The 13,269-nt window shown below is 40.7% G+C and overlaps 1 protein-coding gene across 7 annotated transcripts in view; it reads left to right on the forward strand.

The window, feature by feature from the left end:
• Positions 1–13,269, forward strand: part of St6gal2 (ST6 beta-galactoside alpha-2,6-sialyltransferase 2) — a 98,114-nt gene that overhangs the window by 38,175 nt on the left and 46,670 nt on the right. For all 7 annotated transcript variants that reach the window (XM_087565073.1, XM_087565070.1, XM_087565071.1 and 4 more), the window contains 1 exon segment: positions 1,872–2,845. In XM_087565073.1, coding sequence (XP_087421199.1) covers positions 1,915–2,845 — 931 coding nt within the window. In that variant the 5' untranslated portion in view covers positions 1,872–1,914.

Here is a 13,269-nt window from a genome sequence, read left to right on the forward strand (position 1 = left end):
CAAATCAATCCTTTCAGTAGTGGTTCACCTGTGAACACTGAAGGACTCCTTTAGTCTTTGCCATAGGATCCTTTCTGAAATTCTGTTTCAAGCATTCAGATTCCCTGTGATAGGACTATGCTCACTATCACAACCTTCTACAAAGCTCTAGGTTGGGGACTTCAGAAAGACTAACAACATGACATTTCTGGCTGAGAATTCAGCGTTATCTTCCAACAAGGAAAGGAAAACTGTGGGTTGAGTTTATTTTTGAGGATGGTGATTCACTCAATAATATCTGTATGACACAACTTCAGTATAATGCTGACAGTGAAGCTCAATATAGCTCTATGATTACTGAGGTTTTTGGATACCAGAAGTGATATCACTCCTTTTATCACCTTGTGTGTATTGTATATATAAAACTAAAATAATTAAGTATACCATTTTGCTTGGTTTTGTTAGTCATTAAAGCGAATTATCAAATCTAATGGATATTGTGGGAACTTTCTGCTTGATAACTGAACTGTCAGAAACATGGCCTGGTGATACCTCCTAAGCCTGGTATCTGAAGTGAGGGAAATCTCATGGGTATAGACCCCACTTGCACCACCTACAGGTAGCAAGTGATCAAATGAAATAGAAATGTCCACAATTTCAGCGGAAATAGAATAATTGTTATAGAGGGTAATGTTATGATTTCCAGTTGATTCTCAAAATACTAGAAAGGGCTCCTAGGGCTTTGTGTTGGACATTATAACCTGAAGCAGTGATGGATTGTGTCCTTAATATATTCAGGTTAGTTGAGTAACATAGAAAATGGCACTCAAATCATGTTCCCAGGTTGCACTGCAGGAAACTGTCCATTATCACTTTCTAGTGAGATGCGTGGACACAAAGAGTAAGCACTGAGAAGTTTTGACAGTAATTGGTATGGCCATGTCATTCTGGTACAGAAGGAAACAGAAAAGTATAGCAGTGAGTGGTAATTTGGGTGAAAATGCTCCTTTACCACAGACAGACAAGCTACACCTAGAAAATATAACTTTTCTTGAGTAGATATGAGCAGGTATGAACAGATGCTTTCAAAGTTTAGTGAGCCCCAGAGTGACAATGGGTTTGAACATAATATTGCTTGCTATACATGTTTGTGGGCTTATTGGTTTACCTCTGTAGACCTGCTTATTCCTTAGGAAATGGATATAATAGTGCTCTCTGTCTTATTCAGAGAACAAAAGATCAAGAGATAACTTGGGACAAATGCTAAGTGCAGGGACTGGAGCACAGCAAGATAACTGCTGATATTTCTTCTTGGTTTACTTTGTTGCTGTGGTGGTTGCAGTCTTGCTTGCAGAAAGGTAGGACTATCCTTGAGGTCACCGAAGTCAGCAAGGACCCTGCATTATTTGCCTGTAGCCACAGTCACCCAATATTGCTTTATTCAGTACTAACAGTGGTGGACTTCTGATATGTTCCACGTAGATCATGAAGAATTTAGAAGTGCCTACCATTGATGCCTATAAAATGTATGAGCTGAGACTTTGATGGACTGCTAGCAGATATGAGCAGGCAAACTGCTTTATTTTCCAACTTTGCCTTGCCTAAATAGAATTCTGTTAGGTGCAAAGGGAAGGTACAGCAATAGATCCTCACAAGAGTGCTCAAGATAGAAATGGCAGGCATGTCCAGAGTCTCTTGGGAAATATTTCTCTCAAGATTTTGCTGAGGTGGTGTGACACTTTACCTGTCAGAAGTCAAGAGTGAAGGTATGAAGGTGGGGAGAAGAAAATTCTGATTTTCTCACGCATCCTTCAGTCTACTTTGGATTAAATGCTGCCCCAGCAGTGTCTGAGCAAATTTCTTATGCTAATCAGACTCCTGTCTTTTTTCAGGTTTTGAGACCCCAAGGTGAAGTGCTGGCCCCAAAGATCTGCAATGAAACCACACTTGAAGCAATGGCGACAACGAATGCTCTTTGCAATATTTGTTTGGGGGCTCCTCTTTTTGGCAATTTTCATCTATTTCACCAACAGCAATCCTGCTGCACCTATGCCCAGCTCCTTTTCCTTCCTGGAGAGCCGCGGGCTCCTGCCTGTGCAGGGCAAGCAGAGGGTCATCATGGGTGCATTGCAGGAGCCCTCTTTGCCCAGAAGTTTGGAGCCAAGCAAAGTACTGATAGACGGCCACTCTGCGAGCCCTTTCAACAGCTGGCCTGGGGACCCACAGAAAGGGGACCAGGCCCAAGATGGCTTTGACAATGGGGATGAGTTTTTTACATCCCAGGTCGGGAGGAAATCACAAAGTGCTTTCTATCCTGAGGAAGACAACTACTTTTTTGTTGCGGGTCAGCCTGGGTTGTACCACCACCGGCAGGGTGCCCTGGGGCTGCCATCTCCGGGGGAGTCCTCATGGCAATCAGGACCTGGTCAGCCCAAGCAGGAGAAGCTGCGTCACCCAAGGAGAGGCAGTTTGCCTGAGGAAGCCTATGATAGTGACATGCTGTCGACCTCCATGTCCAGAGCCTTCCTGTACCGGCTCTGGAAGGGAACCGTGTCCTCTAAGATGTTGAACCCGCGCCTGCAGAAAGCCATGCGCTACTACATGTCCTTTAACAAGCACGGTGTGCGCTTCAGCAGGCGGGGGCGGCGTGAGGCACGACGTACAGGGCCAGAGCTGCTGTGCGAGATGCGCAAGCGTGTGCGTGTGCGCACCTTGGACGGCAAAGAGGCGCCCTTCTCAGGGCTGGGCTGGCGGCCTCTGGTACCTGGGGTCCCTCTGAGCCAGTTGCACCCCCGCGGTTTGCGCAGCTGCGCAGTTGTAATGTCTGCCGGAGCCATCCTGAACTCCTCCTTGGGGGAGGAAATCGGTGGGTCCCATGGGGCAGTGGTCCCTTTCTGAGCTCTCTGAATTTCTACTTCCAGTCTGGGGCTGTGCCTTTGATGCTGGGCCAGTTTCATCCATCTTAACAAACATAGTCATCGTGGCTGAGAAAAAGCAATCAGGGTCGGGGCAATGAAAGAATATGGGGGAGGAGGCGAAGGTCAATGATGCTGGAGATTGCTTTTAGGGTTGCCACTCATAAAGAATGATAATGATGGTACTTAACTCCCAAGGCCTAAGCTTTCAGGGTGTGGAGGAGAGCTTGGCTGTTACTGAATACCGTTCCTAGGCAAGCCTTAGCTGTAGTCCTGGACAGTTTTATTAGCTTAACCCTTTGTTTGGGTCACAGCCCATGTGTACAGTGGGGACCTTCTCTAGGATGGTGAGCAACATGACCATACTGAGGCTGATATCTACTCTGCCACACTGTCCTCAAAACCTTATGTGTTTGGAGAGAACGGCTCAATAATATACAGAGAGAGAGAGGGAAGAGATTTAAAGGACTTGGCTGAGCTTGCATGTGGGAAATGTCAGAATGATGCGTTTTTAAAAAAATATCCTCTAGAGATTTATTATTCTTTAATGTGTTTGAGCATCTTACCTATATACCAATAAGTGTTTAGTGTGTTGTGTGTACTCCTGGAGTCAGTGGGGGCTAGAATGGAGCTGGGTTTGGTTAAGGTTGTAGGCAGTCATGTGGGTTCTGGGAACCAAGCCCTGGTCTTTTCTTTTCTCTTCAGCCCCTCTATGATACATTCTTGATGTAGAGCCTTTTGGGGTACCTATGTGTGTGTTCTTAACGCCTTCAACTGGTTGGACAAGGTCCAGTACAATGTGGAGGATAGTCTGTTTTCCATTGGCGGCGGGGCATTCCTTCAGCGTGACAACCTGATCTCCTCATAGGATAGCCAGATTGATGTACAGTGTAAACTGCCAACATTCTCTGCTACCTTCAAGTAGGATGTTAGGACTAGAATCTCTTCGTTGAAGGGCATGGAGTAGGGTTGAAGTATATTTCCCACAGTGAAGCTTATATCCTGTTACAGATGGGCTGACCTGGGCTCACCAACAGAATTCCCAGTTCTTGGTTGACAGCATTCATTTTCTCACCCTTTTTTTGCCAGAGAGGATGTGTACTGTTCTTCCCTGTCCCTCCTCTAGCTCTTGTCTTTCTGGTTGTTTTAGATCCCGTGTTCTAGGAAACTCCTGATTATGTTGATTCCATTGCTGTGTCCATAGGCAGTCATTTTGGCCCTTAAAAATCATTAATTTATTTGACAAGCCTGCATTTATCTCCTAACCGGCTCTTTGGTGAGCACAGACTACAAATGTCATTGAAATGTAGCCTCAGCTTCAAGCCTGGATACAAAAGACCAGTTACTACAGTCCTCCTGCAGATGGTGGTAGATCCTAAGTCACTAGTCAGAAAGTGACATTCACAGGACATTCATCATAGATGGATAATCCACTGTTTCTTGTATTTTTCTAAACAGATTCTTTAGTTCTATGTCCTTGAAGAGTGGTGGTGTCTGGCAGACAACCCAGACCTCAGCCTCAGCTCCTCTGTTTCTGGGGAATGAGATTAATTGGGAATATTTTTAAAGTTAAAAACCCAAGGCAATAAAAACAAATCTGGACTTATAGTGTGAGGTCTCTATGTCTCCATGCTGACATTATATCAAGCTCATAATAACACTATCCATGTGTCACATAAGCTTGTAGCAAAACCCAGAGCTGAACAGCCTGCAATTTATTAAGAAAGAGCAGTGGTTTAGAGGTCCCCAGGGTGAAATAACACCGCAGCTCTTTCTCATTTCTGAGGACCATTATTAAAATTCAGAAGATGAATTTAAGTATTATGCTTTGAAGCAGGCAGTAACTTTCTTCTGGTTTTGTTTAGCTTTAAACACCTCTGCATTGTAAATATACAATACTCAAATGGCTCTTGCATATAAAAGAGAATTCTCTTGTCCTTTATTTCTTCATAAATGCTCATGACTAGAGCTCTTTAAACTCTGTTCAAAATTTGGAAAAGGTTGTGAAAGTCACCAAGAGCCATGTTTCTGAGGAACATGAAAGGCCACCTATATTTGTTAATTTCTAGTACCGAAATTTAATTTCAACTGTGCAGTTTCATGAGTAGAATTGAAATGTCCTGGATGACAAACAGGCTTGAGGATTTGGTTATCTATATGCTAACTTGGTTGGTTTGTTCTGTTTTATTTAGTATGTGTCCAGATTTTATACCTACAATTTTTAAGTCATAGAACTATAACAGTGCTCAGTTTGTTTAAGGCAAAAGCTGTTCATCTCTGTAAGCTGATGTGGCAAGACCATTACTGTACACATCAAGGGCTGGCCTCCTTCCTGCTTACTTTAAGTTGCCATTGCAAACCTATGTGGACATTAATAGCTCTTAGAAAACAACAAAAAAACAAGAACAACAAAACCCTTGGAATGACGGGCATATTTGAGCTAACCTCAAACTACCCTCTCTATATTAGCTAAATGAAGACCCAAGGGACTATCAAGATTCACATGGTGAAAAAATTTAAATCCAAGGTAGTCCTATATCATAGTCCACCCTCAGTTTTGCCAGGGAGGCTCTTTAACTAAAATTACCTACTTCTTTGTTTTTCCAGAAAAAAATCCAGCCTTCTGGCTTTCTCACAGGTTTGCTTTGTGAGCATTGAGTCCTTTCTGAAGGCCTCATTCTGTTAGACCAAGACCTGTGGAACAGTTTTTGGGATTGGAGAGTATGATGATAGCATTGCCTTTACTCAGCATGTGTAGCCTGAGCTGTTCTGGGAACATGCAACATTCTTTCCTGGAGTTCTGAGACAGCTTTTTCTCATCCCAATAACAAATGAAGACAATTCCTCAGCAGTGCCAGCTGAGATTGTTTGCTGTAGACAGAGCCCTATTTTAGTGGTTTCGCTGTTGTAAAATCAGCATCGCCAAGGACAAACGCATCTAAAGTCCCATGGGCAGGGTATGGATTCTGCAGATGTGACTCTAGGAACTGATAGCACCATAGAAAATAGCAATGTCCTGAGAGACATCACAGTCCTGATGTGGAAGATTAGGGTTCATGATATTGGTTAACTGAGTACTGTCATGTATGTGGAAAATGGGAGGTAGCAGGCAGAGTAAAGGGCAACAACCCAAAGTAATTTCAGAAGCAAGTCTTGGATTTGGCAAGTGCTGTAACTTTACATTTAAAAAGCCAAGAAAGTAGTTCATATAATCACTCACCTATCACTAGATACTTGCCGATCACAGCCCTAACCACACAGAGGGTTACTTATTGGTGAGCCTAGAGGAGGTCAAGATAGACTACTCTGCAGTAGCTGGTCCAGGTCAAGGCTCCAGCAGAGTATAAGACTAGCACATCTTTAGTGAGTATAGGGGCCAGGAGAAAGAAGAGGAGAAAGATGAGGAAGAGGAGGAGGAGGATGATGATGATGAGGAGGAGGAAGAGGAGGAGGAGTCGTCGTCGTCAGTGGTCATGGCAGAAAAGAAGCTGGCTGGGAAGGGAGGAGGGCAGTGCATAGAGAGTCCTGTTCTTTCAAAACCAGATTTCAATTACTAATTGCAGTAGCAGTGCCAGCTGAGATTATTTGCTGTAGACAGAGCCCTATTTTAGTGTTTTAGCTGTTGTAAAATCAGCATCGCCAAGGACAAATGCATCTAAAGTCCCATGGGCAGGGTATGGATTCTGCAGATGGGACTCTAGGAACTGATAGCAATGATGTCTGAGGCAAGGAAAGAAAGGGTGGAAGTTAGATTTTAGATACATCACATATGTACCTGGGTTTGGAGCATGAGACAAATCAAGAAGCATAGGCAAGCCAGAGAGGAGAGGGAGAATGCAGTGAGATAGAAATAGAGATAATTCATGTTTTGTCCTATCCCTGCAGGCCATTCACTGGTGTCTGGAAACTGCATGCTATGACTGTTTTATTTTATTTTTTGATCAGTACAAGTCAGGAGGAAGAAGAGGGAAGGAAGCAAGGACTGAGTCAGGGCTAGATGGAGACTTGATGCCAGGACTTCTAGCATGCCTGGCTGCTCCTTGATGGGTTCGGTTGTAAAGTCAGCATAGTTCTACTCTGGCCCAGAAATGCCTTCTCTAGAAGTGGAGCTTGTCATCATTCACCTTGTACTTACTGTCTGATATGCTTCTTTCCCTCTAAGTATGAATGAATGGCTTAACTTTTGAACATGCGTTACTATGAAGTCAAGTGTATATTTACCAAGTGCATATGGCTAGGGTAGATGGTTTCAGCTTGCCCTTTGTCTCTGTTTACTGACTGCCTTCACACATAAGCAGCCTCCACAAGTGCCTCCTTTGCACAAGTGACCATGTGACTTTTGAGACCAGCACACTTTCCAAGGTATTTACTGTCTTCTGCCTTGTAATATTTTAAGATACTAAGTACTGGTCTATCTAGGGCACCTGTAAGTCATGACTTCTGTGAAAGTTAATGACTCTTTCATAGGTATCACCTAAATAATATCAGAAAACACAGATATGATTCATAACAGAGGCAAAATTACAGTTGTGAAATAGCAATGAAAATAATTCTGTGGCTGGGGTTCACCATAACATGACCAACAGCATTACGAAGGTTGTGAACCACTCACCTGAGGCAATAGGCATTTAAGTGCCTGGAGATTTATGAGGGTCATTTTATTAATTGGAATTACAGCCAACTTAATTGAAATATATCCATTGCTTAGGACATGGGTTATGTTCATTAGACCATAACACAGAGACTGTGTCACAGTGGTGGGTAATATGGCTTTGGGCAATATGTCTACCTAGGAGAACTGGTTGGGGCGTTGGTGTCACATTTGTTGACCAGCCTTGTGCCCAAGTCATTCTGCACCCTTAGTCCCTCAAGTGCTTGGTGTCTCTTTCTTCCCTCTTGATTTCTCAATGGGTTTCTCTGTATCCTTTGAATCTGTGATTCATTTATGGTTTCTAGGGCCCATTCTTTACATGGTAAAAGTCAATTTTTATTTATATCTTAAAATCTTTTCCTTTTCTATTTTGACATATATACTTGGAAAAAGAAAGCAGTGAAGGATAAAACTGCTGGCTTCTGAGCACACATCTGGAAAGGGGTGCCTGTAACACTGGTCACCATTGTTTCTTTACCACTAAACACTAAAATGAATGAGTGCTTTGTTTGCTCTAAATGGCTGTGATACAACAGTCAAAATGAGTAGTTTCTGCGGCCCTCTCCATGCAGGTTTTTTCAGATCCTGTGTGACAAAGAAAGAAATGGGAAAAGGCACCTATGCATGGGAAAACCATATGGGATAGAGTTGGAGGATGAACTAGCCACTCAGGCCATGAAATAGAGTTTCTATTTAAAAAATTGAATGAATGACAGACAGACTTTAATTATTTTAAGCTTGACACTTCAGAGCTTCCTTCGCAGAAAAGGAGTTAAATGAGACTGTCACTCTTAGAAAATATAACTGACAGTATTTGCTACAATGATAAAAATGAAGCTTCTAACTAGGAACTTGGAAGATTCCCACACTTGAGAACTGATGAGATCCATGGTTTGTTAACCAATATGGTCTTTTGATGATTTATACTGGAATATAACAGTATTTAGGGTCATTGCCCAACTTGTTTCCTGAGTATTCAAATTGACATTGAACAACATTGCAAAATGTTTACTAGATAAAGACTCATTTTAAGAACAATACAGAACTGGTTATAAAGGGGCAAGCTAGTTGGATTGTTGGATTTATACCCATTCATTTTAATTTCTATAAAAACATTAATATTGAGAGATATAACTTCAGTCATAAATATAGTACTTTTTACAAGAAAGATAGACTGAATGGTAGGCATAGACACCAGCCTGCTAAAAGAACCCTGCTTTTCATTTCTTTTATTTTTAATGGATATTTTTTATTTACATTTCAAATGCTATTCCCTGGACATAAGCCCCCTATCCTATCACCTACCCTTCTTTTATAAGGGTGTTCCCTTTCCCAAACACCCACCCTTACCCCAAAAAAATTCCCCTACACTGGGGGCCAGTACAGCCTTCACAGGACCAAGGGCTTCTCCTTCCATTGATACCCAAAAAGGTCATCCTCTGCTGCATAGGCAGCTGGCGCCAGGGATTGGTCCATGTATATACAGTCTTTGGGTAGGGGTTTAGTCCCTGAGAGCTCTGGTACTTTGGTATTGTTCTTTGTATGGGGTTGCATGTCCCTTCAGTTCTTTCAATTCTTTCTCAAACTTCTCCAACAGGGATACTGTTCTCAGTTAAATGGTTTGCTGCTGGCATGGGCCTCTGTAATTGGCATGCTCTGGCTGTGCATCTCTGGAGACAGCTATATCAGGCTCCTGTCAGCATCCACTTCTTAGCTTCATCAGTATTATCTAGATTTGGTGGCTGTGTACACGCACACGTGCACATACATGTATATATAATAGGCTAGATCCCCAGATGGGGCAGTCTCTTAATGGCCATTCCTTCAATCTCTGCTCCAAACTTTTTCTCCTTATCCCCTGCTATGAATATTTTTCTTCCCCCTTTTAAGAAAAAGTGAAGCATCCACACTTTGGTTGTCCTTCTTCTTGAGCTTTGTGTGGTCTCCGGATTGTATCTTGGGTGATTAGAACTGTTGGGCTAATATCCACTTATCAGTGAGTGCATACCATGTGTGGTTTTTTGTGATTGGGTTACTTACTCAGGATGATATTTTCTAGTTCATTCCATTTGCCTATGAATTTCATGGTCATTGTTTTTGATAGCTGAGTAGTACTCCATTGTGTAGATGTACCACATTTTCTGTATCCATTCCTCTGTTGAAGGGTGTCTAGGTTCTTTCCAACTTCTAGCTATTATAAATATGGCTGCTATGAACATAGTGGAGCATGTGACTTTGTTGTGTGTTGGAGCATCTTTTGGGTATATGCCCAGGAGAGGTATACTTGGGTCCTCAGGCAGTACAACGTCCAATTTTCTGAGGAAATTTCAGACTGATTTCAAGAGTGGTTGTACCAACTTCCAATTCCACCAAAAATGTAGTATTGTTCCTCTTTCTCCACATCCACACCAGCATCAGTTGTCACCTAAGTTTTTGATCTTAGCCTTTCTGACTGGTGTGAGGTGGAATCTCAGGGTCGTTTTGATTTGATTTCCCTGATGACTAAGTATGTTGAATATTTATTAAGGTATTTCTCAGCCATTCAGTATTCCCCAGCTGAAAATTCTTTGTTTACCTCTGTACCCATTTTTAATAGGGTTTTTGGCTCTCTGGAGTCTAACTTTTTGAGTTCTTCGTATATATTGGATATTAGCCCTCTATCAAATGTAGTATTGGTAAAGATCTTTTACCAAACTCTTGGTTGCCATTTTGCCCTAGTGACAGTGTCCTTTGACTTACAGAAGATTTACAGTTTTATGAGGTTCAATTTGTGGATTCTTGATCTTAGAGCATAAACCACCTGTGCTTTGTTCACGATATTATCCTTAGTGCTGGTTTTATCAAGGCTCTTCCTCACTTTTTCTTCCTTTAGTTTGAGTGTATCTGGTTTGATGTGGAGGTTATTGATCCCCTTGTCCTTAAGCTTTGAACAGGGTGATAAGAATGAGTCAATTTGCATTATTTTGCATGCTGACCCCCAGTTGAACCAGCACCATTTGTTGAAAATGCTATCTCTTTTCCATTGGACGGTTTTAGCTCCTTTGTCAAAGATCAAGTGACCATAGGTGTATGGGTTTATTTCTGAGTCTTCAATTCTATTCCATGGATCTACCTGCCTGTCTCTGTACCAATATCATACAGTTTTTATTAGTATTTCTCTGTAAGGGCTGGTCAGGGATGATGCTTGAGGTCAGGGACGGTGATTACCCCAGAAGGTTTTTAATTCTTGAGAATAGTCTTCGCTATCCTGGGTTTTTCGTTATTACAAATCAATTTGCAATTCGCTCTTTCTAACTCTATGAAGAATTGAGTTGGAATTTTGATGGGGATTGCATTGAATCTATAGATTGCTTTTGGTAAAATGGCCATTTTTACTCTATTGATCCTGCCAATCCATGAGCATGGAGGTCTTTCCATTTTCTGAGATCTTCTTCATTGTCTTTCTTTAGAGACTTGAAGTTCTTGTCATACAGATTTTTCACTTACTTGGTTAGAGTCACCCCTAAGTATTTTTTATTATTTGTGACTATTGTGAATGGTGTCCTTTCCCTAATTTCTTTCTCAGCCTGTTTATCCTTTCAGTAGAAGAAGGCTACTGATTTGTTTGAGTTAATGTTATACCCAGACACTTTACTGAAGTTGGTTATCATGCTTAGTAGTTCTCTGGTGGAAATTTTGGGGTCAATTAAGTATACTATCATAACATCTCCAAATAGTGCTATTTTGACTCCTTCCTTTCCAATTCATATCCCTTTGACCTCCTTTCATTGTCTGATTGCTCTGCCTAGGACTATGCAAACTCTATTGAATAAGTAAGGGAGAGAGTGTCTAGTCCTTGGTTTTAGTGGGATTGCTTCAAGTTTCTCCCCATTTAGTTTAATGTTGGCTATTGGTTTCATGTATATTGCTTTTACTATGTTTAGGTATAGACTTTGAATTCCTGATCATTCCAGGACTTTTATCATGAAGGAGTGTTGAATTTTGTCAAATGCTTTCTCAATATCTAATGAAATGATCATATGTTTTTTTCTTTGAATTAGTTTACATAGTGGATTATGTTGATGGATTTCCTTATATTGGACCATCCCTGCATCCCTGGAATGAAGCCTACTTGATCATGATTAATAATCATTTTGATGTGTTCTTGGATTCAGTTTGCAAAAATATTATTGAGTATTTCTGTGTAAATATTCATAAGGGAAATTGGTCTGACATTTTCTTTCTTTGTTTGGTCTTTGCGTGATTTCTTTATAAGCATAATTGTGGTTTCAGAGAATGAAGTGGATAGTGTTCGTTGTTTCTATTTTATGGAATTGTTTATATTGTATTGGTAGGAGATCTTCTATGAAGGTCTGATTGAATTCTGCACTGAAACAATGTGGTCCTGAGATCTTTATGATTGGGAGAGTTTTAATAACTGCTTCTGTTTCTTTAGGAGTTATGGGATGGTTTAGATGATTTATCTGATCCTGATTTAACTTTCATACCTGGTATTTGTCTAGAAAATTGTCCCTTTTCTCCAGATTTTCCAGTTTTGTTGAATATAGGCTTTTGTAATAGGATTTGGTGATTCTTTTGAATTTCTTCAGATTCTGTTGTTATATCTCCCTTTTCATTTCTGATTTTGTTAATTTGGATACACTTTCTGTGCCCTCTGGTTAGTCTGGCTAAGGGTTTATCTATCTTGTTGTTTTTCTCAAAGAACCAGCTCCTGGATTTTTGATTCTTTGTATAGCCCTTTTTGTTTCTACTTGGTTGATTTCAGCCCTGATTTATTATTTCCTGTTCTCTACTTCTCTTGGGTGTGTTTGCTTCTTTTTGTTCTAGAGCTTTTAGGTGTTCTGTCAAGCTGCTAATGTTTGCTTTCTCCTGGTTTTTTTTTTTTTTTTTTTTTTTTTTTTTTTTTTTTTGAGGCTCTCAGACATATGGGTTTTCCACTTAGCATGGCTTTCATTGTGTTCCATAAGTTTGGGTATGTTGTGTCTTCATTTTCATTAAATTCTAAAAAGTCTGTAATTTCTTTCTTTCTTCCTTGACCAAATTATCATTGAGTAGAGCTTTGTTCAACTTTCATGTATATGTGGGCTTTCTGTCATTAATATTTTCATTGAAAACCAGCCTTAGTCCATGGTGGTCTGATAGGATCCATGGGATTATTTCAATCTTCTTGTATCTGTTGAGGCCTGTTTTGTAACTGGTTATATGGTCAATTTTGGAGTGGGTAACATGCTAAGAAGAAGGTATATTCTTTTGTTTTTGGGATGAAATGTTCTATAAATATCTATTAGATCCTTTGGTTCATAACTGCTGTTAGTTTCTCTATCTCTGTTTAGTTTCTGTGTCCATGATCTGTCCATTGATGACATTTGGGTGTTGAAATCTCCTACTATAATTGTTTGAGGTGTAATGTCTGCTTTGAGCTCTAGTACGGTTTCTGTTATGAATGTAGTTGCCCTTGCAATTGTAACATAGATATTTAGGATTGAGAGTTCATCTTGGTGAATTCTTTTTTCTTTGATGAATATGAAGTGTCCTTCCTTATCTTTTTTGATAATGTTTTTTGTTGATAGTTAATTTTATTTTATATTACAATGACTACTTCAATTTGTTTCTTTGGACCATTCCCTTGAAAATTTGCTTTCCAGCCTTCTACTCCAAAGTAGTTTCTGTCTTTGTCACTGAGTTGTGTTTCCTGTATGCAGCAAAACACGGAGTCCTCTTTCT

Source organism: Rattus norvegicus, chromosome 9 (genome assembly GCF_021556685.1).
Source record: "Rattus norvegicus strain SHRSP/BbbUtx chromosome 9, alternate assembly SHRSP_T2T, whole genome shotgun sequence".
Classification (NCBI taxonomy): domain Eukaryota; kingdom Metazoa; phylum Chordata; class Mammalia; order Rodentia; family Muridae; genus Rattus; species Rattus norvegicus.